At 39.2% G+C, this 26,973-nt stretch overlaps 1 protein-coding gene and 1 pseudogene across 6 annotated transcripts in view; one reads left to right on the plus strand and one right to left on the minus strand.

Moving 5' to 3' along the window:
* AP2B1 (adaptor related protein complex 2 beta 1 subunit) overlaps window positions 1–26,973 on the minus strand; it is a 96,870-nt gene that overhangs the window by 11,739 nt on the left and 58,158 nt on the right. For 4 of the 6 annotated variants that reach the window (XM_006101919.3, XM_006101918.3, XM_023743402.1 and 1 more), the window contains 3 exons: window positions 20,733–20,862; window positions 2,291–2,375; window positions 1,088–1,174 (listed from right to left, as the gene is read on the minus strand). In XM_006101919.3, the coding sequence (XP_006101981.1) occupies window positions 1,088–1,174; window positions 2,291–2,375; window positions 20,733–20,862 (302 nt within the window). Of the gene's footprint in view, window positions 1–1,087; window positions 1,175–2,290; window positions 2,376–3,787; window positions 3,890–20,709; window positions 20,863–26,973 lie in introns of those variants that run through there. The other 2 variants (XM_023743404.1, XM_023743405.1) reach the window with 2 other exon arrangements.
* Window positions 19,013–19,277, plus strand: LOC111823082 (annotated as a pseudogene).

Raw genomic sequence — 26,973 nt, forward strand, 5'->3', positions numbered from 1 at the left:
GAGAACCTAGACCAAGAATATATTGGAAAGAAGGCAGATATATGGTATACCTGAAGAAAATCAATTAACTAGTTATTACAATAAAAATTATAGAAGACTTATCTCCTCAAACACCTCTCCAAGGGCTCTGGAGAAACCTTGTCAGAAAAGATCTGTCTGAACAGAGCATGAATACATCATAGAGCCCAAAACACTAAAATTAAAAAGAAAAATTTGGAGCGAGAAGACAGTTTTTTCCTCTCTGTACTTGCCATACTGCCTCTTTCAGTACTATGCTCTAGCTATAAGGGGATGGCAGCATAAGAAAAACACTTATGAGAACCGGCAACATATGGGGAATGAAATGAGGGGTAAATGAAGAAAAAGGAGGTATGGACCAAGCACCAAGGCTAACTTTTATTTAAACTTAACCTTGTATTAACCTAAAGAGACTGGACAAAGGCAGGACTCTGAAGAGTTTAGTGCTCCTTCCACTCTTGAGGAACACTTCAGTGAATCAAAGCCCTAGGGACTGACAGCTGCTATTGTTTCTCCTCTTGTGTTACCTCTATTATGGTAATATGGTAATAAAAATAACTACAAAAGGGTCTGGGGTTTTTTTAATGGCGATTAAAGAGGTTAGCATCATGATAAATGCTGATACAAGGCAAGAAAGAAAAAGGTTACCAACTAGTCTTTAATCAACTATGATGTATTCTTATTTAATAACAAACACAAGATTCTAAATAAGGATATCAGAGTCACTTTTCCTTCCATACTGAAGGTAGATAATAAAGGAAAAATAGTCCTTTTAATTCTAGGGAGAGTATACATCCTTAAATGCCATTTCAATTATTCGATGGCTTATAGGATGTTCAAATAATATGACTAACACATGTTCAACTACTGAACTGTGAAGATGGAACCATTCTAGCTTGTTTCTTAAATCTGTTGGCTTATAGTAATCTAGTATCTACATCAAAACATCTCAGGTTTTTTAAAGAGAAGTTTGCAAAGTAATATATCTACCATATAACCACTAGAAACAAGGTAGGTATAAAAAGAAGAGGTAAATAAAGACAAAAAATTAAATGTAGTCATTACTCACCAGCATTTAAATGACATTCCTTAATCTGAAACTGAAGTTCATTTTCATTGGGAATATCCTTCCATGTTGCAAGAAAGACCTGGCGCTCTGCATGGGGAAGCAGAGGGAAAGGAAGGATGCGCACAATCTGTCAATATTCTGATTTCTGATGACTTGCACCATTTCTCCTTTCGAGTGCTGGCTCTTACAATAGCAATACAGCCAGGGGTAGCCTGGGCCTGGAGCCGATTTTTGGCCATGCAGAGATGCTATACTCCAAGTCAATTAATCCCGCATCAGTAGTACTAAGATACACTGGAAGAGCTTACATGTAGGGTTTAGTTTTGGCTCTACTGTTTTTCCTATTTGGTAACTTTAGGTAAGTTTGTAACCTTTCTGATCCTTAATTTCACCATATGTCTGTCTTGCTTACCCAAAGAGGACTGTAAGAACCAAGTCAATTAAGTGCCAATACAATTTAATATGTACCAATATATACTAGTTTTATTAGATGGTGCTTTTATAAGTAAGGGAAGAGAGAAATGTCAACAACCACATGAGTAATATTAGTGGTTTATTACAAATTACTATAATTATAATGAAAAAGTGTGAAATAGTGAGAGAATTACAAAAATGTGACAGAGAAACCAGTGAGCAAATGTTGGAAAAATGGCACCAAAAGACTTGCTCAATGCAGGATTGCCACAAACTTCCAAATGCAGTATCTGTGAAGTGTAGTAAAATGAGGTATGCCTGTACTCTGTATGCTGGGGTGACGGGGAAAAATGGCATTGTAATTTAGAGACCAACAGCAAAACAAGACCACTGTGACTCAGGCGAATACATAATTAGCAATTATTAGAGCTTTAGAATAGCCTTACCCATCCCATTTTTTTTCAAACTTCAAAATAACTTGTATTGCCCTAACCGGTTTGGCTCAGTGGATAGAGTGTCGGCCTGCAGACTGAAAGGTCCCAGGTTCGATTCCGGTCAAGGGCATGTACCTTGGTTGCGGGCACATCCCCAGTAGGGAGGTGTGCAGAGGCAGCTGATCGATGTTTCTCTCTCATGGATGTTTCTAACTCTCTATTCTTCTCCCTTCCTCTCTGTAAAAAATCAATAAAATATATTAAAAAAAAATAACTTGTACTTTTGGGCTATGCTCCGCCTAACATTCAGAGGAAGGGCAAAGGTATAGTTGCCAGGACAGGAGGACATACTCACCCATTTTGCCATCTTCTACAAAAAGCACATTGAGTGGGATGAGGCAGCTGAAGTAGAAGACATCAATATTGTTTTTCACAGCTACCTGCCAGGAAAGAACAAGGGAAAATTAGAACACAGAAAAGAACATTTATGTGTCTTGAAATATATCACCCTATTTCTTTTCTCCTTTAGATAGAGCAGGACCCCTCAAATCAAGACACACCAGCCCATACATTGCAAAGCATATCCTTACTCATTGCACTGTCAGAGTGAGTACTGGGACAACCTGCAACACCACCTCTCTCTAGGAGGAGCTCCAGGGGGAATGAATTCAAGGCACAAGTTCCATACCCAGAATTCTATTCAATTATTCCTTTGTTTCTATGGTTATTAACAGTAGTTGCTGCTACCACCTACCTATTAATGATATAATTTCTAATACTCATTATTACCATCCCAAAGTAGTTGTCACTCCCTTTTCATTTTACAGATGAGGAATTGAGGTTCAAAAAGATCCAGGGTCACACTGCTAGTACACAGAAGGACCAGGCTCAAATGCAATTTGTATGACCCTAAAACCTGATCCCCCCCGCCCCCTCCAAAATAAGTGGTCATACTGCCCCTTATCTTTTTTTAGATGTTGGTTTTAAAAGTTGTTTCTTTTATAAAATCTTATTTCTTAAGTCTTATGGTTGGAAAAGCTTGTGGGTCAAATACTGGTACAACAGACGACTATAAGAAGAAAAGCCTTTGGCCCTGGCCAAGTGGCTTAGTTGATTGGAGCATCGTCCTATACACCAAAAGGTTTCGGGTTCCATCTCTGGTTGGGGCACATACGGTAGGCAACTGACTGGTGTGTTTTTTTTCTTTCCCCTCCCTCCCTCCCTCCCTCCCTCCCTCCCTCCCTCCCTCCCTCCCTCCCTCCCTCTCTCCTTTCCCTCAAATTAATAAATATATCCTCAGGTGAGGATTTAAAAAAAAGAAAAAGCCTTTGAGCAAGCAAAGAAATGAGTTTTCTTCTCACAATACAAGCTTCCATGGCCCTTTCCATTCAGAGCACGCTGTTTATATTTTTTAAAAAGTTAGTATTTTTATTCAGGGGCAACACTGGTTGGCATATGCATTCAGAAACAGGCAGCTTCCAGTGAGGCAGATTATAAGAACCATACACTGTAAGAAGGGAGAAGAGGAGGAGAATTGCTTTAAACCACCACTTCCCACTGGTTTCTGTCATTAGTGACTTTCCTAGTTATGCTCTTGGCACTGCAGGAAAACATTTCTCTGGGCAAGTTCTATAATCAGTAACCATGCCCATTTCTCTTTCATTTTGCTCTAAGAAAACAAAGAGTGGGGGGAGTGCCTATCTAGCACCACTATATCCCCCACCCCCAACACTTCTTTGTGGGGACAAATGCCCACACTTCAACAGCATATCTACTCTTCATCAAACTTTGGCTATGAGCTCCAAATATCCTCTTTCCAAAGACTTACTATCTTCCCAACCTTAAATAGTACCTTTATTTCCTCCTCCATAGTTTGGTTATGTCTACTTGACAGTCTTTCTGTTCTCTCTCCCAGAAGAATTCATCAATTACTTTCCTTGTAATTTGTGTGTGTCTTTTTTCCAAGAAAAACGATTTTAAATATGATAATGTTACATGCAATAAATACCAATTATTCAAGAAAAATGATCTTACATATAATATTATAAGCAATAAACATTAATATTTCAAGAATAAAAAGATTTTAAGTATAATATTACCAAAACTGTACTAACATAGCATATCACAAAAGTTGTAGGAAATATTAAAAATCTGCAAATAACAGGAGTAACTGTGTTTTTAACCTTTCAATTACCAACCTCCTAGGAGTGATCTATATCACATAATCTGATGCCCAAAATGCTGGAACAGCAGGATTCTCAAGAAGTTAGAGAATGGTGAATATAAGTGGAGAAACTAACCTTAGGAAAAGAGGGACTGTTGACATTTTAGAGGTGCTAGAGTACCACTTCAAAAGATTTATACCAGCGTGGGCCTCTGGGAAAGAGGCATTGTCTAATTAATATTTAGTTAGTATTGAGAGAAGGAGAACTCATTTCAAATAAGGGCACCAAGAGGATAGAGGAGTGCCAGCTCTATAAAGGGCATTTAGAGGTGAAAACTGGGGTGGTGTAATGTGGTTACATGAAGGTCTTATGTGAAATGCAAAGTGATTATCTACTATTATCTTTGAATATAAAGCAGCCATATTTCACAATGTGCCATTCATTCGTTTATTAATGTTTACTATGTCCTAACCATTTGATATATAAAGAATACAGGGTAATCCTTGTCCTCCAAGGAATAATATTGGTGGTACTTAACCAAAAATTTAAATATCTTGTTGTGAGGTAATCCATATTCCAATTGGAGCTCTTTAGCAATGAAACGGACATGAAAAGCTCCTCTAGGTTAGGTTAGCAGTGCTAAACCATTATGCTTGCGGATGCTTTTAATACATAGACGTAGGCCATGGACCCTCTTTCTGAAAAATGTGCGTGCAACATTTGACATACAATTTCAGGGTTCCTGGACTTCTGTTCTACATAACTCTGAGAAGCTGGGAAAAGCAGAAACAATGGACACAGTGGTTCAGAACATGAACCTGGGAACCAGATCAGACGTGATTTCAAATTCTGACTCTTGTTACTGGTTGTGTGATTTTGGGCGAGTAGTACCCACCCAGTTTCCTGTTTTAGAATGGAGATAACAACAGTACTGAATGCATGGGTTATTATAAGATAATGAGTTAATATTTGCAAAGCACTTAGAATGGTGCCTTAAAATAAGTATTATAACAAGTGTTTGTTAAGGAAAAATTCCCGGTCTTCCGTTTTACCGTTTTTACTCGGAATTTTTCATAATTAAGGACGATCATATTAGACTTACTGGACATCTTACACATGCTCAAATGTAGCACTACTACTATGCTAAGAGATCGGAAGAGATAAAAAGGCCTATTAGCAAACCGTTAGCTTAATGCCTCTTCTTGCTACTGTGCCCTTGGTAAAATATCATCTTTTGACAAGATCAACTGCACACAGATCACTCTTTGGGAGGAAGTGTTTCAGCTCTTTTCCATTAGTTTTTCAAAATCTGCACTTTGCAGCTCTCAAACTTTTACTCTTGGCTAGAGATGCATTTCAAACACACAGCTCTGTGCCTCTTTACCTGTTGCTCTTTCTACTTAATAAAGTCTTCTGAAGTTTTAGCTGTCTGGAAAATATGTAATCTTTTTTTTTTAAAATTTTTATTTATTGATTTGAGAGAAAGAGAGAGAGAGATTTGTTGTATTACTTACTTATGCATTCATTGGTTGATTATTGTATATGCCCTGACCAGGGATTGAACCTATAACCTGGGACTGTGGTCGGCAAACCGAGGCTCGCGAGCCACATGCGGCTCTTTGGCCCCTTGAGTGCGGCTCTTCCACAAAATACCACGTGCAGGCGCACATGTACAGTGCGATTGGAACTTTGTGGCCCATGTGCAGAGGTCGGTATTTTGTGGAAGAGCCAGTATTTTGTGGAAGAGCCACAGTCAAGAGGCCAAAGAGCCGCATGTGGCTCACGAGCCACAGTTTGCCGAGCCGCAGTTTGCCGATCACTGATCTGGGATGTTGCTTTTAAACAACTGAGCTACCTGGCCAGGGCTCTATGTAATCTTAAGATTCAGTTCAAGCTTGAGATTTCTCAGGATAGCTCTTATCCTTCCCCGTATAGCTCCCAGTGCATACACTTCCACTGCAGCATACAACTGGTGTAGTACTAACTTTACACCTGCCTCACCCTGAACACAATGAGCTCCTGGAGTGCAGGGGCTCTCATTTTTCACTAGCATACTAGTGGCTCAATGAGTATCTGTTGCATGAAATTAAGGTGAAGATGTTGAGCAAATGGAATTAAATACTCATTTCTCATCCTTTTTTTCTACCTCTACATCATTTATGTGCATAACATAATCCCAACATCTCTCGCATTACATAAATTGATACTGAATGAAGCAGGGATGGGGTGATATGTGGGCTCTTTTAGTCTCAAATCACTCAGCTAAAATAACATCTATATGCTAAGGAAGAATAACATATGTATTCACAAAGAATACTAGATTCTCCAAGGATATGCCAATCACTCCTCAGGAGTTAAGGCATAAAAGAATCAAGGGAACACAGTATGAAGCCAGTTCGATTCCAATCCAGATGGCAGTTACTTTTAAAGAGAACTAAGTCAACCTTAAAGAGTATGATATTGATTGCTTTGGAAGTAGGAGGGAGGTCCTTTTTTTTTTTTTTAAATTAACTATCCTAACAAGTATAACCCAGACAAGTTGGGGAACTATTTTCCAAGAGCTTTGATACATCAATACCTACCTTGCCTATTAGACATCAATTATCACGTATATATCCAACTGCCTACTTGGTATGTTTACTTAGATAGTATTTCAAATGAACATGTCCAAAATAAATTCCTGCTCTCTCCTCCTCATCGTTAAAATAACCTGCTGTCCTTCCAAACTCAGGAAATGGAATACTGCAAAGCCTTTTAATGGTCTCCCAGCTTCTGTTCTTGCCTTCCCCACTCCGTACACCTACCTTCCTCAGTCTATTCTTGACACAACAGCCAGAGTAAACTTAAAATGTAGGTCAGCTCACAAATACTTCTCTGCTCAAACCTCCAATCTCACTCAGAATAAAAATTAAAGTTACAATTGCAATTGCTTATAATCTAATGCCTATTACCTCTGATTGTATGTGCTACGACTCTTCTCATGCTCGCTCCATGTCAGCCACAGAAGCCTGTTGTTGAGCTCCTTGCACATGCCAGGCACACTCCTCTCTCATGGCTTTTTGCATTTGCTGTTCCTTTGTCTGGCATTCTCTTCCTTCAGTAACATGCACGGCTCATTCCTAGCCTCCTTTAGGTTTTTACTTTTATCAAATACTAGAGGCCTGGTGCATGAATTCGTGCGCCAGTGGGGTCCTTTGGCCTGGCCTGCAGGATTGGGCCGAAATCGGCTCTTCGACATCCCCTGAGGGGTCCTGGATTGTGAGAGGGTACAGGCCAGGCTGAGGGACCCCACCGGTGCATGATTGGGGCCAGGGAGGGACGTGGGAAGTTGGCCAGCCAGGGAGGGACTGCGGGAGGGCTCCACCCCAGCAGCAAGCTAGCCTACTGGTTGGAACATCTGCCCCTGCTGGTGGTCAGTGCACATCATAGCGAGTGGTTGAGCGGCCTTAGCATATCATTAGCATATTACACTTTGGTTGAATGGCCAACTGGATGACCGGACACTTAACATATTAGGCTTTTATTATACTAGTATAGGATTATCTTTTCAGGTAGCTCTTGCATGACCAACATACTTATAAAATTACACCACTCAATCTCCAATTCTAGGACTCCCCACTTCAATCTGCTTTATTTTTCTTCATTGCTCTCATCTGACATACTATTTTACTAATTTGTTGGTTTACTGCCTGTCCCCATGCCTCGTGTCCCACCTCCAGTAGAATATGAGTTTCATAAGGAAGAGATTTCTGCCTCTTGTTCACTCTGTATTCTCAGTTTCTAGAACAGGAACTGGCACACATATTGAGTAGATGTACACAATATAAATAATGATTGTAAAATATATTATTCAAAGTTCCGAACAAACATTTAGGTTTAGTCAAGATATAAACTTGTTCTAAAGTTTCCAAAGAACAGCACTTCTCAAGTTTTTTCTAGTCTCTATCCCTAAACAGAAGAGGGAAGCATGGACATACATACTGGGGTGGAGGTAGGAAGAAGGGTCAGGATTAGAAGTATACTACTAAGTAGCCCATCATAAAAACAAAATTTCTTTGAAGTTGCATGCTATTCCATAATGCATCTATATATGTTAATATAAAAATGTATTTCTCCTTTACTTTTTAGTAAAACTGATGCTCCAGAAAAATCTGTCATGTGTATTCGTCAGCTTCAAGTACCTCCTTAGCAGTGCATTTTTAAAAACTATGGGTCATGCCCCAGCTTGGGTTGAAGCATCCTCCCGTACACCAAAATGTTTCAGGTTCGATCCCAAGTTGGGGCATATATGTAGGTTGTAGGTTTGATCCCCGGTCAAGGTGCTTATGGGAGGCAACCAATTGATGTTTCTCTCTCTCTTTCTCCCTGTTCCCTTCGCTCTAAAAGCAATTAAGCATTGATCTATGAACCAGGAGGTAACGGTTTGATTCCTGGTCAGGGCACATGCCGGGGTTGTAGGCTTGATCCCGTGTGGGGCATTGCAAGAGGCAGCTGATGAATGATTCTCTCTCATCATTGATGTTTCTATCTCTCCCTGCCTCTCTCTTCCTCTTTGAAATTAATAAAAAATATTTTAAAAAATAAAAGCAATAAACACATCCTTGGGTGAGGATTAAAAATCAATAACAACTGCGGGTCACAACCAAATGGTGGTTCTTAAAATTAATTTAGGGGTCTGGAACTGGCATCAAAAAGAGAATAGAAAATATCATAGTGTATTTCATGAAGAGTAAGTAATGTTTCCTGAAAGTGTTTCAGTTTTATGTATGTATTGTGTGTGTATATATATTATGTAAAATATATTTTTTACTGTTAAGTTGTAGTCAGTAAGTATAAAACCCATTAATACCCATACACCAAATTAAAAGCAAGTAGTGAAGAAATGGGTTCAATGAGCTAAGGGACAGAATGCACACCTGAGCTTCTACTTTGAGGATGCCTACAGCAGATCACACAGATGGTACCAAGGAGCAGATTACCTAATACTCTGTTCCTAGTCGGTCACGTGCAACATGTGGCCATAACAATATTAACTTGCCTCACATGGACATCAAAAGGAAGAGCAAATAGAAATGATTCTGAGGCACTTGGAAAACACAAAAGGAAGCTATAAATGCTTAAGAATAATAATGATTTTTAAAAGTTACTTTCAGTGGCTGCTGGGGAAAGAGCAGCCTGTCAGCTTCAGCCTGTAACCTGCAATTAGTTTCTTTCCATAGTATAGGAAGCCTGCTGCAGTAGCTGCAGCCTCTTTATGGTGGCACAGCTGGAGACGAACAGGCTAAATTAATATTCTAACCTTGTTCCAGTGTACTCAAAAGTACTATAAAAAGGTACTAGATGAACTCAGTCTGAACTCTGGCAAATGCAGCCTCTCACCACAGATAACCACAGGAGGCACAGCCCCAAGAAAAACCAAGGCAAGTGGCACACAGCTCACCTTTGAGAGTATATCATCTACTCTTCCATGATGTCACTTGTGACCTTTCCAAGTCTCTGAAGAATATTTTTTCTTTTATTCCTGCTCTCTACTTAGTTATTTACAGGCTGGTCCAACCTAAGACCAGGCAGTGATGCTGACCATCTCAATTTCTCTGAGAAATGATGATTCTAATGGGTTTCCAGCTCCACGCCAACTAGTCAATAGATCCTAGGGGAATGGCTCTGAGGGACAGGTTTTTAATGACACTGACTCCCAACTGTGTGATAAATGTCATCTGAGACTCAAGCAGACGTGGCTCTTTCTGCTAGCGGCTGGAGTTAAATCTACCTGTTCTATGTTTCTAGTCAATGCCAAAAAGACCTACCATCTTTAGGTTAAATATGGTCTCCCATTTCAAACCCATCTGAAGACCAGTGAGAAAGCCAGTGTGGCCAGAGTGGAGTAAGGGAGGGAGTAGCATGGCTAGATCTCATAGGGCTCTGTGGACCATTATTAGGATTTTGAAAAATATAAACACAAGCTCTTCCAGATTGGCGATGTAAACCTCAGTATAACACAGCGGTGGTATGGCCTAGAAGTACACAGCTGTCACAAACTCTGATAGGATATACCTATGTGGAGAGGGTCACTGGGAGCTGTGTGCCTCACAAGGAACCCAGTCAAGGGAAAATAATGCTAAGATATACTGCATCTGTTCCTGCTCCAGGTAGTTTTCTTGTTTTTTAAAAAGTTTTCTATGTTAGGCAAAATATATCAGAAAGTTGCAGCAAATGTACATGTAATCTCTTTCTGCCTGTACAGAACCCACTTGCCATACTATACTGACCAATCTAGTTACAAACACCAAATAATCTCTTCCTCCTGAGTCTACAACAAAATTACTCTATAGTTTCAGCTGCTAGAAATAAACAGCAATATTTTCAAAGGCCTTTCATTCTGCCTGACAAATTCCCCAAAATGTAAGGTCTTACCTTAAATAGGTTCTGCCAGACCTGTGTGGGCTCTAAACCTTAAGGTATCAATCTCTATTTTTTTCCCTTTAATGACAGCTTTGTGTACCTTGATAGGATTGGCTGATGTGCCCTTAGTTGCAGTTTTTGCGCTTTAGAATACTATGTACATTAACAATATGAACTGTTTGCTGTGTAGGGCTTATTGGTAAACTTAAAATACACTCCATATATACTGTACTGAATCATAAAATGGTGAAGACAGAATTAGTAAACTACCAGTTAAAGTGATTAGCTATTCCATACCCCAATCTGGTATGTCTTGGGACAAAAGACCCAAGGAAACTCAATAAAAAAAACAGACCTCTGTAATAAGAATGAACACCATTCATTTTAAAATCCTCGGGTAAAACTGATTTAGAACCTAATCTAGGTTCTAGATAATAAGGATACAGTCTTAGATTAGTTAACAGCAAGTCAGAAATCAAATAGGTTCACAGGTGTGGCTACTAGACAGAAAAAGGGCATGTGGCAACCAAAATGATTAGGTACATGGGCAGGACAATGTGCAGAGATGCGACAGAAATTACTGCTAGGAACCCAGCGCGAGCTATGGAACTAAGAAGTTCTGTGCTTTCATATTTGGAGTACCTGACTTCCAAACTCCTTCAATGGTTCCTGAAAAGAAATGTTGCCACGAAACCAAGGAGCACCATTCATTTTCACACTTAAGAAGAAAAAAATTAAATATGTTCCGTAGTTTCCAAACTGTAACTGATACTAAATACATTTACCAGTTTTACTTCTAATTGGTTTTTATTAAAATTAGAACAACAGACGGACATTTATTTGCAGTACATACAAATAAATGTCCTTCCATAAATTTAGGCTTTCCTGAAGTGGAATAAAAATGAAAAAAAATATTCAGATTGAGTATATTTTCATTATAGGCCCACCTGACTGATTTTCAGGCCCCATGAACCTTGATTCAGACAGAAACTTGTCTATAAAACTCCAGCTGTAAAACGAGGATCTACAGATAGAATTTAAAGAAATATTTCAGTTCAATATAAATGAATTCCTAACAGTTTTAGGAATATTAAATGGGCCATTTTAGGGTAATAAATCATTAGTATTCTTATAGATGTTGGACTTAAATCACTGCTCATATAGGGTAAATTCCATCAGAAATAGGGTTTGAAACAGACATTAAACCAGTGCATCCCAGTGGATAGAGCAGCCCTTGCGCACCGAAGGGCCTCAGGTTCCATTCCTGGTCAAGGGCACGTACTTCAGTTGCTGGTTTGCTTCCTCCCTCCCCCGTCGGGGCGCGTGCAGAAGGAAACCAGTTGATGTGTCCTCAGGTGAGGATTAACAACAAAAAAGTTATCTCTTCCAACCATGAGATTTAACATTCTTTTTTTTTTAAAAAATATATTTTATTGATTTTTTTACAGAGAAGGGAGAGGGATAGAGAGTTAGAAACATCGATGAGAGAGAAACATCGATCAGCTGCCTCCTGCACACTCCCCACTGGGGATGTGCCCGCAACCAAGGTACATGCCCTTGACCGGAATCGAACCTGGGACCCTTGAGTTCGCAGGCCGATGCTCTATCCACTGAGCCAAACCGGTTAGGGTTAACATTCTTTATGTTTGCATAAAGGCTCAAAGGTTTTCTCAAGTTTTACTTTCAAGATGTATGAGCCTCAATAATATAAAGCCTATGCATAATCCCTACATAAAAATTTTGAATAAAGCAAAATTTTCCCTATCTCACTGAATATAATGCTACAGCAAAATATAAGAGTATACATATGTATGAGGGAAGGACATGGCTCTCAAGTGGGCTTCAATCCAGCTCTGGAAAATCCCAGTGAGTTCCCTTTAATTCCGACCTATAATGTATATTAAGGTTTTGGGAAGTCCCCTACTACATAAAGATCATATGGTTGAATCTACTTTTCAATTATTTATCAAGCCAGAAACACAAAACTGATGCCATTTTTCATCATCAACTCTCAACTTACTATCGTAATATAAAGTTGGCTGGGATTTTTATAGATGAAAACCCACAAATCACTTTTATTGCTATTAACAGACACATTCGTAAAGAGTTTCAGAAGCAAGTTGAGTGCTGGTTATCCGATATAATAAAGAGCTAATATGCTAATTAGACCGAACAGCCGAACAACTGTCAGGATGAAGCTGAGGCTGCGAGGGCCAAGCCCCTTGCACGAATGTCATGCACCGGGCCTCTAGCATTAAGATAAAAGATATTGCCTAGTAGAATCTTGATATCTTGACAAGGATAAGGAGTGTTCTCAAAAACAACAACCAAGTAAGAAATGAAATATTCGTATATAAGATACTCTGTTTCTCAGGTGAGATTTAAAGGATATGTTTAAATGACACAAATAAACTGATAAAATTTGAAGTAGAAATTACAGAAAGTAATTTTCTCTTTTGCTTTCTTGGGTAAAAAAATGTTTTCATCTTTATAACCAAAACTCCATTGCCTCCATTTGCTAATGGAATATTTCATGTTCTGTTCTGTCTTTAGGGGTTATTTTCAGCATTGGATCTACCTGTCTAATCTGGGGATCTCTTATAGTTCCCATAAGATCCACTACGTCAAGGACTCAACCACTAAGTGGCATGTGCTCCCATAAAAGCAATCCAAGTGCACAGTCCTCAACTGTGAATCTTGAAAGACCAAAGGAGGCTTTGATACTGAACTTGTTTGCCCTGCACAACAGTCAAGAAAAGTCAGCAGATGCCAAGCTGGTTTGCTTCATTTGATAGAAGCTCCTGAAAAAGTTTTCCATTTGGAAGCATTTACCAGTTTTTCCGGTACAATAGCTAGAGCTGTGGGCTTTCTGAGTGTGAATGGACATATGTAAGACATGAAATATCAGGGACAGGCACCATCTGCAACTCATTTTCTCACAGGTTGGGACTGCAATGTAGGAGTAGCAAGGGACAGAATTTTCTCAGGACCATACACTGGGAAAAAACAAAAACACACACACACACACACACAACCCAACACCTTTTGGCTGACAAAGATCATAAGGATATGAATAAATAGGACTGTAAGATTGTGTCTTTTGTAGCTAGCATCTTCAGCACTTTCTGCCCTAGTCATTCAAAGGTTAAATAAATAGAACTGATGAAATACTGCTTTGTTTTAGAAGAGATATTCAAAGAAAAAAGCCGAGACATTATTTCGTTTCCCTAATATTTATCCCCTTATTATACAACACTAATGTGGGGTTTAAAGATGACAGGTAGATAGACAGAAAGATAACAAAAACTGTATGTAGGGAAGGACCAATACTTTTTTTTTTTTTTTTAAATATACTGGCTTCGGGTGTACAGCTTAGTGATTAGGCGATCATATACTTTACATAGTGTCCCTCTCCATATTTCCAACATTTCAAGTGGCACCAATACATAGTTATCGCAACTGACTGTATTCCCCATTCTTTACTAATCTCCCCATGACTATTTTGTAGCTACAAATTTGTGCTTGCTAGTCCCTTCATTACTTTCACCCAGTGTCCCAACCCCGCCTCCCCTCTGACAATCACCAGTTCTCTCTCTGAATCTGAGCCTGTTTCAAATTTTTTTCATTTATTTTGTTCTTTAGATTCCATAAATAAGTGAAATCATTTGTCTCATAATACCCTATAAGTGAAAAATACCAATTCTTAATCCACAGATTCACCACGAACTAAAGCTCCTAATTGTAAAATAATATAGACGGAAGAAAAGAATACATTTTTATGAAGGTGCTATCAGACTTTCAGATAAAAATAGTAGCCTGAAAATCACATTAAAATTTTTTCTCCTGGAAGAAATTCTGCCATAATTAAAAGAAAAAAAATTAAAGGCATCTATAATAATAAAAGCGTAATATGCAAATCAATCAAACGGCTGAACAGCGGAACAACCATCTGGACAACCATGCTATGACACCCACTGGCGCCAGGCCAACCAAGGCAGGTGTAATGCGATTGGTCGGGGGCCCATCCATTGCCCCATGATTGCCCTGCAGAGGGAGGCCCAGGCCACCGACTGGCAGGCTGCCCCGGGTGGGTGGGCAGGGCCTACCTCTTTGGGGCGATCCATCGCAGGGCTCCCAGACTGTGAGAGGGCACCCCTCCCGCCCACCCGAGTGCACGAATTTCATGCACGGGGCCTCTAGTAAATTAATAAAGATAGGGAAGAAAAAAATTACAACAGTAATAAAATGTTGTAACTGTAAAATAAATTAACAGTAACACCACAGAATTCTCAAAGGGTTAAGACTGATAGCACCTCTGAATCTGTATGAGGAAAGGGGATGTTAAAGGAAAGAGGATTAAGATGCTGTGAGAGTACTAGATCCCTACCACCATTCTAAGTTACCTTAGCCCTTCAGCCCCTACATAAAACTAAAGATTGATAATTTAAAAAATATATATATTTTTATTGATTTCAGAGAGGAAGGGAGACAGAGAGAGATAGAAACATCAATGATGAGAGAGAATCATTGATTGGCTGCCTCCTGCATACCCCCTACTGGGGGTTGAGCCCACAGCACGGGCATATGCCCTTAACTGGAATCGAACCCATGACCCTTCAGTCGGCAGGCCAATGTTCTATCCACTGAGCAAAACCAGCTAGGTGTAAAGATCGATTCTTTTAGAGATGATTAAATAGATGATACTTTGAAGGGGATGCCAGGTATGAATGAAGGGTGGTTGATTAAGTGAATTTATGCATGCTGAATGCTACTCTTCAGCCCTCTTTCCCAACTTATCCCCTAGAAGACTGACAGAAAGCTTTTAGTAGACAAGAGAGTCAAAGATAATTTTTGGAAGAAATAAGCTAACCCAAAAAGAAAGTACTGCATAGAGGATTCCAACTGCCCTCAGTGATGAGCTGGGGGTCCTGTCCTGGGTCTTATGGTTTAGAAGGCCACACACTAATCCTCCTCTGGCCTCCCTGTAACCCATGGATAAAGGAATCCACAAGGCCAAAGAGACTGTCCAGCTAGAACACAAGAATTTTCTAGATAGACAGCAATAATACTGTTTCCAGGGCCTTCTTCAGATACTTCTACTGGTCATTTTTCTTTTGGGTCTATAAGCATACCCTTAGGACCAAGGGATGGCCAAAGAGAGTAGGAGGGATAAAGGAGTAGGCTCCAGGTTCTCCAGTTGTCATCTGGGGTGAACAAATGGGGAACTCTAGCAAAGACCCAGATGGAAATCCTAGAACTGAAAAGTATAATATCTGAAATAAAAATTATACTGAATGGATTTAATAGAAGGTTGTAGTCTACAGAACAAAGCCAGTATACTTGAAGATACATCAACAGGAATTACCCAAACTGGAGAACAAAAAGAATAGCCTCAGTGACCCGACAAACAATATCAAGTGGTCTAACATATGTGTAATTGGAATTACGGAAGTAGAGATAACTGGGCAGAAAAAAAATTGAAGAAATAATGGGAAGGAGGATAGTCAAGATGGCAGTGTAGGTAACCACGGTACTTGCAGCCTCCTACAACTACATCAAAATTACAACTAAACCACAGAACTATCATTTAGAACTGCCTGAAATCTGGCTGAATGGAAGTTCTACAACTAGAGAAGTAAAGAAAGCACATTTGAGACTGGTAGGAGGTGTGGAGGTGTGGAATGGGTTGGCCCGACATCCACCTGTGGTGTTTTTTTAATTGGAAGGTATATCTTGGCTGCAAAGGTTCCCCATGAGGAGAAAGGGGTCCCAGCCCCACACCAGACGCCTCAGACCAGGGTTCCAATGCTGGGAAGAGAAGTCCCCATAACTTAGGCCTGTAAACATCAGTAGGGATTGCGGATGAATGACACGGAAGCTGCTGGAGACCCAGGCAGTTCTTCTTAAAGGGCTGGTGCACAGACTTACTTGGACTCACTTTCTCTGAACTCCAGTGCTGGAGCAACAGCTTGAAAGGATCTAGGGACCTATGGAGAGGATCTAAATTGTGTGGCATCAGGGCAAGAGCTGGGGGGCAGCTTTCTCCCAGAAAAAAGTGCTGGCAGTGGCCACTATTCCTTTGCTGAGACCTCCCTGCCACAGTGCTGACAGGCAGTGACCCTATCTGAGTCTCCATCAACCTGGCTTACACTATTTGCCCTGCCCTGGTGACTATCTGAGACCCTGCCCCACCCAATTTGCAGCCCCATTCAAGCTGTTTGCAGTGGCTTTTCCATATGAATGGCCTGTTCTGGCTCAGGCTTCAGACTTTTTGTGTAATAATTATAACTTGGATTCACAAGGCTTTTTTTTTTTTTAAACAACCTACATCAGTACAGTAGAAAAAACTTCATAGATTCCAATCTCTATTAAGTATTTGTGTCTCTAAGTATAATCTATTTTACATTTTAAGAGGAAACAGTGTCTTTTTAACCTTTCAATAGTGTTTCAAACAGATTATAAGCCAACAAGTAGTCTGATGAACATTTTAAAGAAAAGTGTTTTTACTAAGTGTCGCATTAAAGTTCTGGAAGCTGGGTTTGATTTACTTGTCCTATATACAGATATCAAATTAGGCAAAATAGCTAAATCACACACTGCATTCAAAATATCATTTCCTCAACCTCCAGATATCCCTCCTCATCCTCCCCTATTTTATAGTCTGTTGTACTAAAAAAGTACTAACTTTTCCTACATGAGCTCTTCAATTTAAACATTATGCAAATATAATGTTTAAATGCCAATCAATCTTGATTTGGCTTTATATGGGTCTAGGATTTGATTCTTTTTGTTCATACTGGAATAAGGGGAGACCTACCTTAAGCTAACCATTAGTTGCAACTTCCATCAGCAGACATTAAATAGAGCTGCTTATAGTGGGAAAAAGTTTCTCTTTTTTCAAGTTTTTTGGTTATTTTCTCCACTGGGAAATCCCAATTAAAGAGAAAATAGCCATAATTATGACATTCCCTGAAAGAGGAGAATCCATGAGAAAAAGATGATCAGCAGTTGACTACAGATAGAATTATATTTCTTAGAGAAGTTGAGATGTTTTATTACATTCCACTTAGATTGAACATGTTTAAGTTTGCTTGTTATAAAGACAGGTTTGTAAAAATGAAAACTTTTGAGGGAGGGGTTTGGACTAAGATTCAAAGTCAATTATGAAGGTTGCTACTTGGGAAGTTCATTTCATTGAATCTTAAATGAAAATGCAAATAGGAAAATAAACTGACATTCATTTATTTACTGTTTCTTTTTTAAGAGCAGAAAATTTGCCCTGGTTTCTGTGACCCAGATTCCATTTCTTATTTCTAAAGTAAAGCATTTTGCACTCATGCTGACTGTCCTCAAATATTAGGCTAGAGGCTCTCTGGGCCAACAGGAGGTTAGATCTCAATAAAAAGAAAGCAGATGTAGATTTGGGTTAGTTACTTACTTTGGGATTTTGTGTTGGAAAAGCCCCTTAACACTTTACTTTCATCATAGTAATAGCCAATTCCATCTGTACAGTAATCCTTGTTTTATTCTTCTAGTGTGAGCCACCTTATATTGTGACTCACCCACCTTCATTCTAAATCATTATACCCTTGCTGAAGAAGAGGCAGTCAACGATTGCAACAACAAGGTAGTTAATATACTGGCAAACAAGCTTGTTTTGTCGCTATTTAAACTACTGAGAAACATTAGTTTTAACTTCAAGTAATTTTACTGTTGATGTCTCACCACCAGTACTAGTGTCTCACACTGGTATTTCCAGAAGAGTAAGCAATGGAATCCCACCTGTCTTGACTGGAAAGTGGAAGGTTGGTATTTTTCTTTAGTAATTTTAAACATATTTTATAGCCCTAACTGGTTTGGCTCAGTGGATAGAGCGTCAGCCTGTGGACCAAGAGGTCCCAGGTTTGATTCTGGTCAAGGGCATGTACCTTGGTTGCGGGCACATCCCCAGTAGGAGGTGTGCAGGAGACAGCTGATCGATGTTTCTCTCTCATCGATGTTTCTAACTCTCTATCCCTCTCCCTTCCTCTCTGTAAAAAATAAAATATATTTTTTAAAAAACCACAAAAAACCCCAACATATTTTATAGTCTCAGACTATTCTATCATTTCAAGTTCTTGGTAGGATGGGAATATCAATCCTCTTTGCTGTGTCTTCAGATTATCCTTCACAAGGCATCTTTTTAGGCTGGCCTTTGAATGATAGTGACGCAAGATGACAGCCACCGTGGGCTGAGACAAATTTTTTTTTTTTGTTAATCCTCACGCGAGGACATTTTTCATTGATTTTTTTTTTTTCAGAGAGACTGAAAGGGAAGGGGAGAGACAGAGAGAAACATCCATGTGAGAGGAACACATCGATTAGTTGCCTCACACACACACACACACACACACACACACACACACACACACACCCCAACTGGAGCTGGGATTGAGCCTTCAACCCTTCAGTCTATGGGCTAACTCTCTAACCACTGAGCAAAACTGGCTAGGGCAGCTCATATAATTTATAAAAACCAAATATATAGCCTTAAAATAGAATATGGACCTAAATATCAAGAAGCACCCCCTCCCTTTGTAAGTTTGTAACAAAAATTAACATGGATGGAGTTAATAGTTCTAATGGGTAGTGGACCCAAGAGCTATTTGAGCGCTAGCAAAATGGCAGAGTTCAGATAGCATAAAAGTTGCCCTGTAGTAGCTTTGGTGTCTAATGATGTCTAAAGAAAATATGATATTCCCTCAGCCACCTGAAGGAAAGTGTTATAGCAATTAATCAAAAAGAAAAACCAGATGTCCTTTCCCCACTCATTCAATTTAAAGTCTTCAGTTTCCATAGTAGTAAATTTTCTAGATACATCTTGTACATCTCAAAGTACTGGAAAGGAAGCTCCCATTCAAAGGCAATTTATCTTAAGATACAGTAAATGATACTAATGTTTTGTCCATTTGAAATAAGTTGTGCTATAACAACACAACAATAACAACAGAAAACAACCCCAACTTCCAGGGCTTTTATCTCTATTAACACCCATTCAGGGCTGCTACAGTTTCAGCTCATAAGCTTACTACTCTGCCTTCACATTGTTTGAGCCCCAGAAAGCTTATATTTCAAAGAGAAATTCAAAGTAGATGAAAACGGAATAAAACTCTAAATAAGGACTTAAACATTCTAAAAACTACAATGTTTTCAAGATTAAGAGGCTCTTGTAGACCTGATGAAGTTCTGAACATCTCTAAGATTCTACTACACTTACCATAGATACGTGTTAACAACAGATATTTAAATCCAGATAACTAACTATACATGGTTGTGTGTTTAACAATAACCTCCACACGATTCTCTATTGAAATCTTTTTTTAAAATATATTTTTATTGATTTCAGAGAGGAAAGGAGAGAGAGATAGCAACATCAATGATGAGAGAGAATCATTGATTGGCTGCCTCTGGCACACCCCCTACTGGGGAGCAAGCCTGCAACCCGGGCATGTGCCCTTGATAGGTATCAAACACAGGACCTTTGAGTCCGCAGGCCGATGCTCTATCCCTGAGCCAAACTAGCTAGGGCGAAATGTGTGTGTGTGTGTGTGTGTGTGTGTGTGTGTGTGTATAAACAAAAGCCTAAGCGACTGTTACGACTGAACGACCGACCAGTCGCTATGAGGCGCACTGACCACCAGGGCACAGACGCTCAATGCAGGAGCTGCCCCCTGGCCGTCAGTGCACTCCCACAGCCAACCTCTCGCAGCCGGCCAACCTCCCCGGGTCCTTCCCCGTGGCCAGCCAACTTCCCCGATCCCTCCTCTTGGCCAACCTCCCGCGGTCCCTGCCCCCTGGCCAGCAGGCCCCAATTGGCCTGGCCCCGATCAGGACTGGGCGAGATGGCTCCAATCAGCCCCGATCGCTGGCCAGGCCTAGGAACCCTATCCGTGCAGGAATTTCATGCACCAGGCCTCTAGTTTTTATATAAATGACACTCAAATTTGCTATGTAAGTTTTAAAAACAAAAGGTTTGTAAAAACGATCTTTAAAAGTTTCTAAATGTTTGAGTAAAAGAATAACTTTCCATGTCAATGCATGACTTTTAAAAAATAAATAAAACTCTTCACCACAGAGTTATTACAAATCTGATTCCATGACCAAATCTAATATAAATTATATACATACACACATAATAAAATAAAATTGGCAAGATATCAACTTGTACCCTGAGTGAAGTAAAACTCGAACCTGTAGGTTATTCAGAGGTTCCATCTTCATGACTGGACCCAAGGTGTTGAGAGGCAGGGAGACATCAATGCTCTGATTTGGCATCAGTGGTGTATGGATGGCCAGGGGAGTGCTGGGGATGACGCCAAAGCTAGGAGAGAGGATGAAGAAATTCTAGAAGTTAATCAGGAGGCAGGATTTAGCTGCATCATTGGGTTTCAATGGCTTTTTACTCCATTTGAAGGAACATAATTTTTTACAATATTAAAAGAAGGCATAGTAAGATCCAAGATGGTCAAGTCTAATTTACTATGACACTGGTTACAATATAACTTCTGTTTTCTATTAAATGATTTTGAGTAAGGATAAACAGTCATAAGGACAGAATTACTTTGCTAGTGCTCTGACTCCGAAAGTTTCTTATGTTTATCACGTCATGAGAGACAGATTGATAATAACTTTTTAAAAATACATCTTTCCTTAGATAATCCTTGAGAGAAAAAAGACTGAAAAATAACCCCCTATAAAGTACAATAAATTTATTATTATTTCACTAGCTTGATAACCTGCCTGATCAGTCCAGAGAATTTACTGGCAACTCTCATTTTCTTTCTTTTTTGTTCACTTACGTAGGACAAAATCATTAGAAAAGAGACAGGCTACGTGTAGCAAAAAAATTTGATTGGCTGAAATATTCCAAATGACTAGGATAAGTTGTAGTTCCAAATCTGGCCACTTTCTAAGACTAAGGCAGACAGCGAGTACAGTACCCATCAGTATTACTGGGTCACATGGTAAGTGTGAGAATTCCAGGTGTTCCAGATCCTTACCAATTTTAGCCATGTTTATAGATATACATATAACAATATTATGTTTTAATTGGCATTTCCCAAAATGACTAATTATATGAACATTTTTACATAAGCTTGTTCATTCTTATATCTTCTTTGGGGAGGTGTCTGCTCAAATCTTTCCTCCCTTTTTTTGATTGTCTTACTATGAAATAGTAAAATTTATTTGTTATAGATTTTAGAGAGAGGAAGGGAGAGGGATAGAGAGATAGAAACATCGATGAGAAACATTTTGCTCTTTTGATCTTGCTCTTGTGGTCAACAAACTCTATCAGTAGTCAATATTGGCATAGAAACACGGCAGCAGCTTAGTTCTAAATCTTCCAATTGCTCCTCTTGGAAATGATACAAAGGAAACAAAAGGGAGAAATATTCCCTACAAATCTACAACTGCCCCTTTTGCAAATCTACAAGTCAGAGAAAACCTGCAAACTCCAAACTATATTTAAGTGTGGCCTCAGCACATGAGATCAGCAGAACTGGTGAGAGAAGCTCTGGAGGTGCAGCAGGGAGGCCCAGGGGTCCTGAGGCCTCTGAGACTGACTGTAAGTATCCATTCTCAGAAAAGAACCCCATTCCTAGTGTAAAGTGCTGTGAGTAGGACTAAGTTTAAACAGGGAACAACATAGAGATGAAGTGAAGAAAAAGTAGAAAGTCCCCAGGGAAACTTGAGGTGGTGGTGGTACTGACAGAGCTAAAAAAGCAGCACCTTTCGCCCTAGCCTGTTTGGCTCAGTGGCTAGAGCGTCAGCCTGTGGACTGAAGGATCTGGGGTTGGATTCCGGTCAAGGGCACATGCCCGGGTTGTGGGCTAGATCCCCAGTAGGAGATTTGCAGGAGACAGCCAATCGGAGATTCTCTCTCATCACTGATGTTTCTTTCTTTCTTTTTTATTTATTGATTTCAGAGAGGAAGGGGGAAGGAGAGAGATAGAAACATCAATGATGAGAGAGAATCATTGATCGGCTGTCTCCTGCACGCTCCCCACTGGGGATCGAGCCTGCAACCTGGGCATGTGCCCCGACCGGAATTGAACCTGGGATCCTTCAGTCCACAGGCTGACGCTCTATCCACTGGGCCAAACCAGCCAAGGCACACTGATGTTTCTTATTTCTCTCTCCCTCTCCCTTCTTCTCTGTAATCAATAAAATTACACACACACACACACACACACACACACACACACACAGCACCAGGGGAAACAAATACTCTGAAGACAGGGGTTATGTTCCTTGGAGCCAGAGACCAGTAAAAGAATCTACAGAGCTTAGGACAGAAAAAAAAAAAGTCTTCTTGAATCAAGTCAGGTTCTGAGAGGCAAAGGAGTTGTGGCTACACCATAGTAAAGGAGTGAGTGTTCTTGGGCAGCAAAGCCTAAAACACTACCCTGGGCTTATCTTCCTTTTCTACCACAACTCTGGCTAATAGCTAGTCCTGCAAATTCCAACTCATTCAAATATGAGTATCAAAATGGTATAAACACAGCACCTATTCAACAACACTATCCTTAAAAAGTGGAAAAACAGCAGTACAACTTCCTTATTGACAAGCAAAACATACTTGAAAATAATTTGCCACTGAAATAAGTGGAATTATGAGACAATTATACATGAAATTAAGGGAAAAAGAACACTTAATGAAGCAATTGCAGCTACCAAGGAACACACAACAGCGAAGGAAGCACCTGGGAAAGAGACGGCCAGACAACAGAAGGTGAAGGGGAGCCAATAAAACTCAGGAAAAAGAATAAGTCATGTTAGAAATGAACTAAACTACATCATGAACACAGATACAAAAAATACTCAACAAAATTTTAGCAAATCACATATAGGCCTAACCAATGGACACAGACAACAGGGGGGTGAGGGCATGAGTTGGGGGGGATGGGGGTAATGTGGGGATAAGGCAGCGGTTCTCAACCTGTGGGTCGCGACCCCTTTGGCGGTCGAACAACCCTTTCACAGGGGTCGCCTAAGACCATCCTGCATATCAGATATTTACATGACGATTCATAACAGTAGCAACATTACAGTTATGAAGTAGCAACGAAAATAATTTTATGGTTGGGTCACAACATGAGGAACTGTATTTAAAGGGCCAGAAGGTTGAGAACCACTGGGATAAGAACAAATATGTAATAACTTAATAAAAAAAAATTTAGCAAATCAAATCCAGCAATTCATAAAAAAGTTAACATATCCCAACAAAATAGGATTTATCCTAGGAATACAAGATTGGTATAACATTTGAAAAAAATCTGCCATATAATAGACTAAAAAAGTCATATGATTATCTCACTAAATGAAGAAGCACCTAACAAAATTCAATACTCAATAAAATTAAGCAAACTTGGAATAGAAGGGAACTCCCTCAACCTCCATGAAAAACCTACAGCTAACAATGTGCTTACTGGTGAAAGACTGAATGATTTCCCCATAGAATTAGAACATGACAAAGGTGTCCCTTCTTACCCACACCAACTCAACATTTATTGGCGATCCCTGATAGTATAGTCAGGAAAAGAAAAGAAGAAAAGGCATAAGACGGAAAAGGAAAAAAATAAAGCTGTCTCTATTCACAGATAACATGACTTATCTATGTACAAAATCTTAAGGAATCTACAAAAGGGCTACTAGAACTAATAAGTGTGTTTAACAAAGTTGCAAAATACAAGCTCAATATAGAAAAATCAATGATATTTCTATATACTAGCAATAAGATCTGTATGTGAAATTATGAAACAATGCAGAGAGAAAAATTTTTTTTAATATATTTTATTAATTTTTTACAGAGAGGAAGGGAGAGGGATAGAGAGTTAGAAACATCGATGAGAGGGAAACATTGATCAGCTGCCTCCTGCATGCCCCCCACTGGGGATGTGCCCACAACCAAGGTACATGCCCTTGACTGAAATTGAACCCGGGACCCCTCAGTCCATAGGCCGACGCTACCCACTGAGCCAAACCAGTTCAGGAATGCAGAGAGAAATTAAAGACAACCTAGATAAATGGAAACATATAACATGCTGATGGGTTAGAACACTTAATATTGTCTGATATCAATTCTCCTCCAAATTAATCTGCATAGTCAATGTACTCAATCAAAATCCCAGCAAAGGATCTAAGATAGCCAAAACAATTTTTAAAAAAAGAATAAGGTTGGATAGTTTATACTATCTGATTTCAAGAATTATGGGAAAAAAATGTACTTTGACTCTTACTTTATACTATATATAAAAATTACCTCTAAATGAATTATAAACGTAAATATAGGAGTTAAATCTATATAACATGTCTATTAAAAAAAAGATTTGTAACTATGGGTCTAGCAAAAGTTTCTAGCTAGAACACAAACAGCATAAGCCATAAAAATTTTAAAAATTGTAAAATAAACTTTATTTTAATAAAAAAACTTTTGTTTTTTGAAAGATATTGTTAAGGAAATAAAGGCAAGCCCTAGCCAGTTTAGCTCAGTGGATGGAGCGTTGGCCTGCGGACTGAAGGGTCCCAGGTTCGATTCCAATCAAGGGCACATGCCCGGGCTGCGGGCTTGATCCCCAGTGGGGAGCGTGCAGGAGGCAGCCGATCAATGATTCTCTCTCATCGTTGATGTTTCTGTCTCTCCCTCTTCCTTCTTCTCTGAAATCAATAAAAATATATTTTAAAAAAAAAATAAAGAAAGGCAAGCCACAGGAGAAAAAATTTTAAGACATGTATCTGGCAAAGGACTTTGTATCCAAAATATAAAAAGAAATTTTAGCCCAGCTGTTGTGGCTCAGTGGTTGAGCGTTGACCTATGAAGCAAAAGGTCACTGGTTCAATTCCTGGTCAGGGCACATGCCTGGGTTGTGGGCTTGATCTCCAGTGGGGGGGGCATGTAGGAGGCAGCCAACAGGTGGATGGATGTCTCTCTCTCTCTGTTTTACTCTCCCCACTCTCCCTTCCTCTCTCTACAATCAGTAAAAAAAAAAATTAAAACAACTAGACCAAAACCAAAGAGCTCTTTCCTCTGTACCGTATACTGCTTCTAAATCACTCTACAAGAAACAGTAATAGTAGAAATTAGAAATATAACTTGCCTCATTAAAAAAAAAAAAAGGTCACAAGAGATATAGTGTAATTGGCTTTTCTTTGTCTGGAAATAAGCACAAATTCAAGACAAAACCAAACATGAAAGGATAAAATTTAGAAATGATACAATTTACACAATTAGCAAAAGAGGGAGCAAGGGAGTGGAAAGAGAGCAAGTTGGTCTCATCTGTCATAACTGAAGGTCAAAGACAACAAATCAAGTATAGAAGTGTAAACATACTTAAAGAGTATAAAAGTAAATCTAAAGACAGTACTAATGACATTAAATAATGGGGGAGAAGAGAAGATATAAGTTACAATATGAAATTAGTAGACTATATATAGAAAGCAGGGACTACGAGTATTTTATAAAGGAAAAAGTATAACTCAAAATAAAAACTTTTCTAAGTATCATACTATTTAAAAAAGAAAAAACAAAGACAAATAGGACTGAAATGTGAAGGTAGACAATGCAGATTGCCTTTATTACAATATATTTTCCCAACAGTTTTGGCCTTTAACATGGCCAGCTCCCTTGAAAGTGACTGGAAATGTAACTGGTCTTGACAGAAAACACACAGAATTTCTAGATACTTAAGTGATTTCTAATGTGCCAAACTTTCAAATCTAGTTAGTGCCAACGATAAGATAGTCACTAATGTAAGTTGTTACTGACAAATTAAATTTATTTTAGGGGTCCAATTACTACTTTGCTAGAAACAAGTTTGAATATCTTGTATTTATGAATAAACAGACCTGCCATCAAAGTCTAACAGCCAGTTTTCTGAGTCACAATGAATAAAAATCCGTGATGTCTCAGAACTGTAGGACATCAACATTTTATGTCTTCATGTTCTCCTTATTAAAGCAGAGAATTCATGCTAAAAGCAGACTGTCAGCTTATATTTAATTATTCAACTAACCAGGTACACTGACTGTCTTCTATATTTTTTTACATCAACGAAAGTCCATTTATCCCCACTGAAATGTGAGCTTTGGACACACATTGGTTTGGTTTACTATTCTAATCTCAGTACCTTGAAATGTCTGGCACACAGATGCTAAACAATTATTTGTTGAATGAGTAAATGGATTTAAATTAAAAATATTTTTTAAAATGAACTGTTTTGGTAAAAACATTCTAGTCCTAGAATCCTTTAAGAAGGCATTAAGGTCTGGTATCCTTGTTCTACAGGGATGAGTTTCCCGGCAAAATTCCCTAGGGCCTTTAGAGTTGAAGCTGACAACCAATAGATGCACAACAGCCAGCATTCCCTCTACATCTAGCATTTGCCAACATGAGAATTTCCCCCCATCGTTAATGGAACATTCTCTTGTTGGA

The sequence above is a fragment of the Myotis lucifugus genome, unplaced genomic scaffold (genome assembly GCF_000147115.1).
Source record: "Myotis lucifugus unplaced genomic scaffold, Myoluc2.0 scaffold_387, whole genome shotgun sequence".
Taxonomy (NCBI): Eukaryota; Metazoa; Chordata; class Mammalia; order Chiroptera; family Vespertilionidae; genus Myotis; species Myotis lucifugus.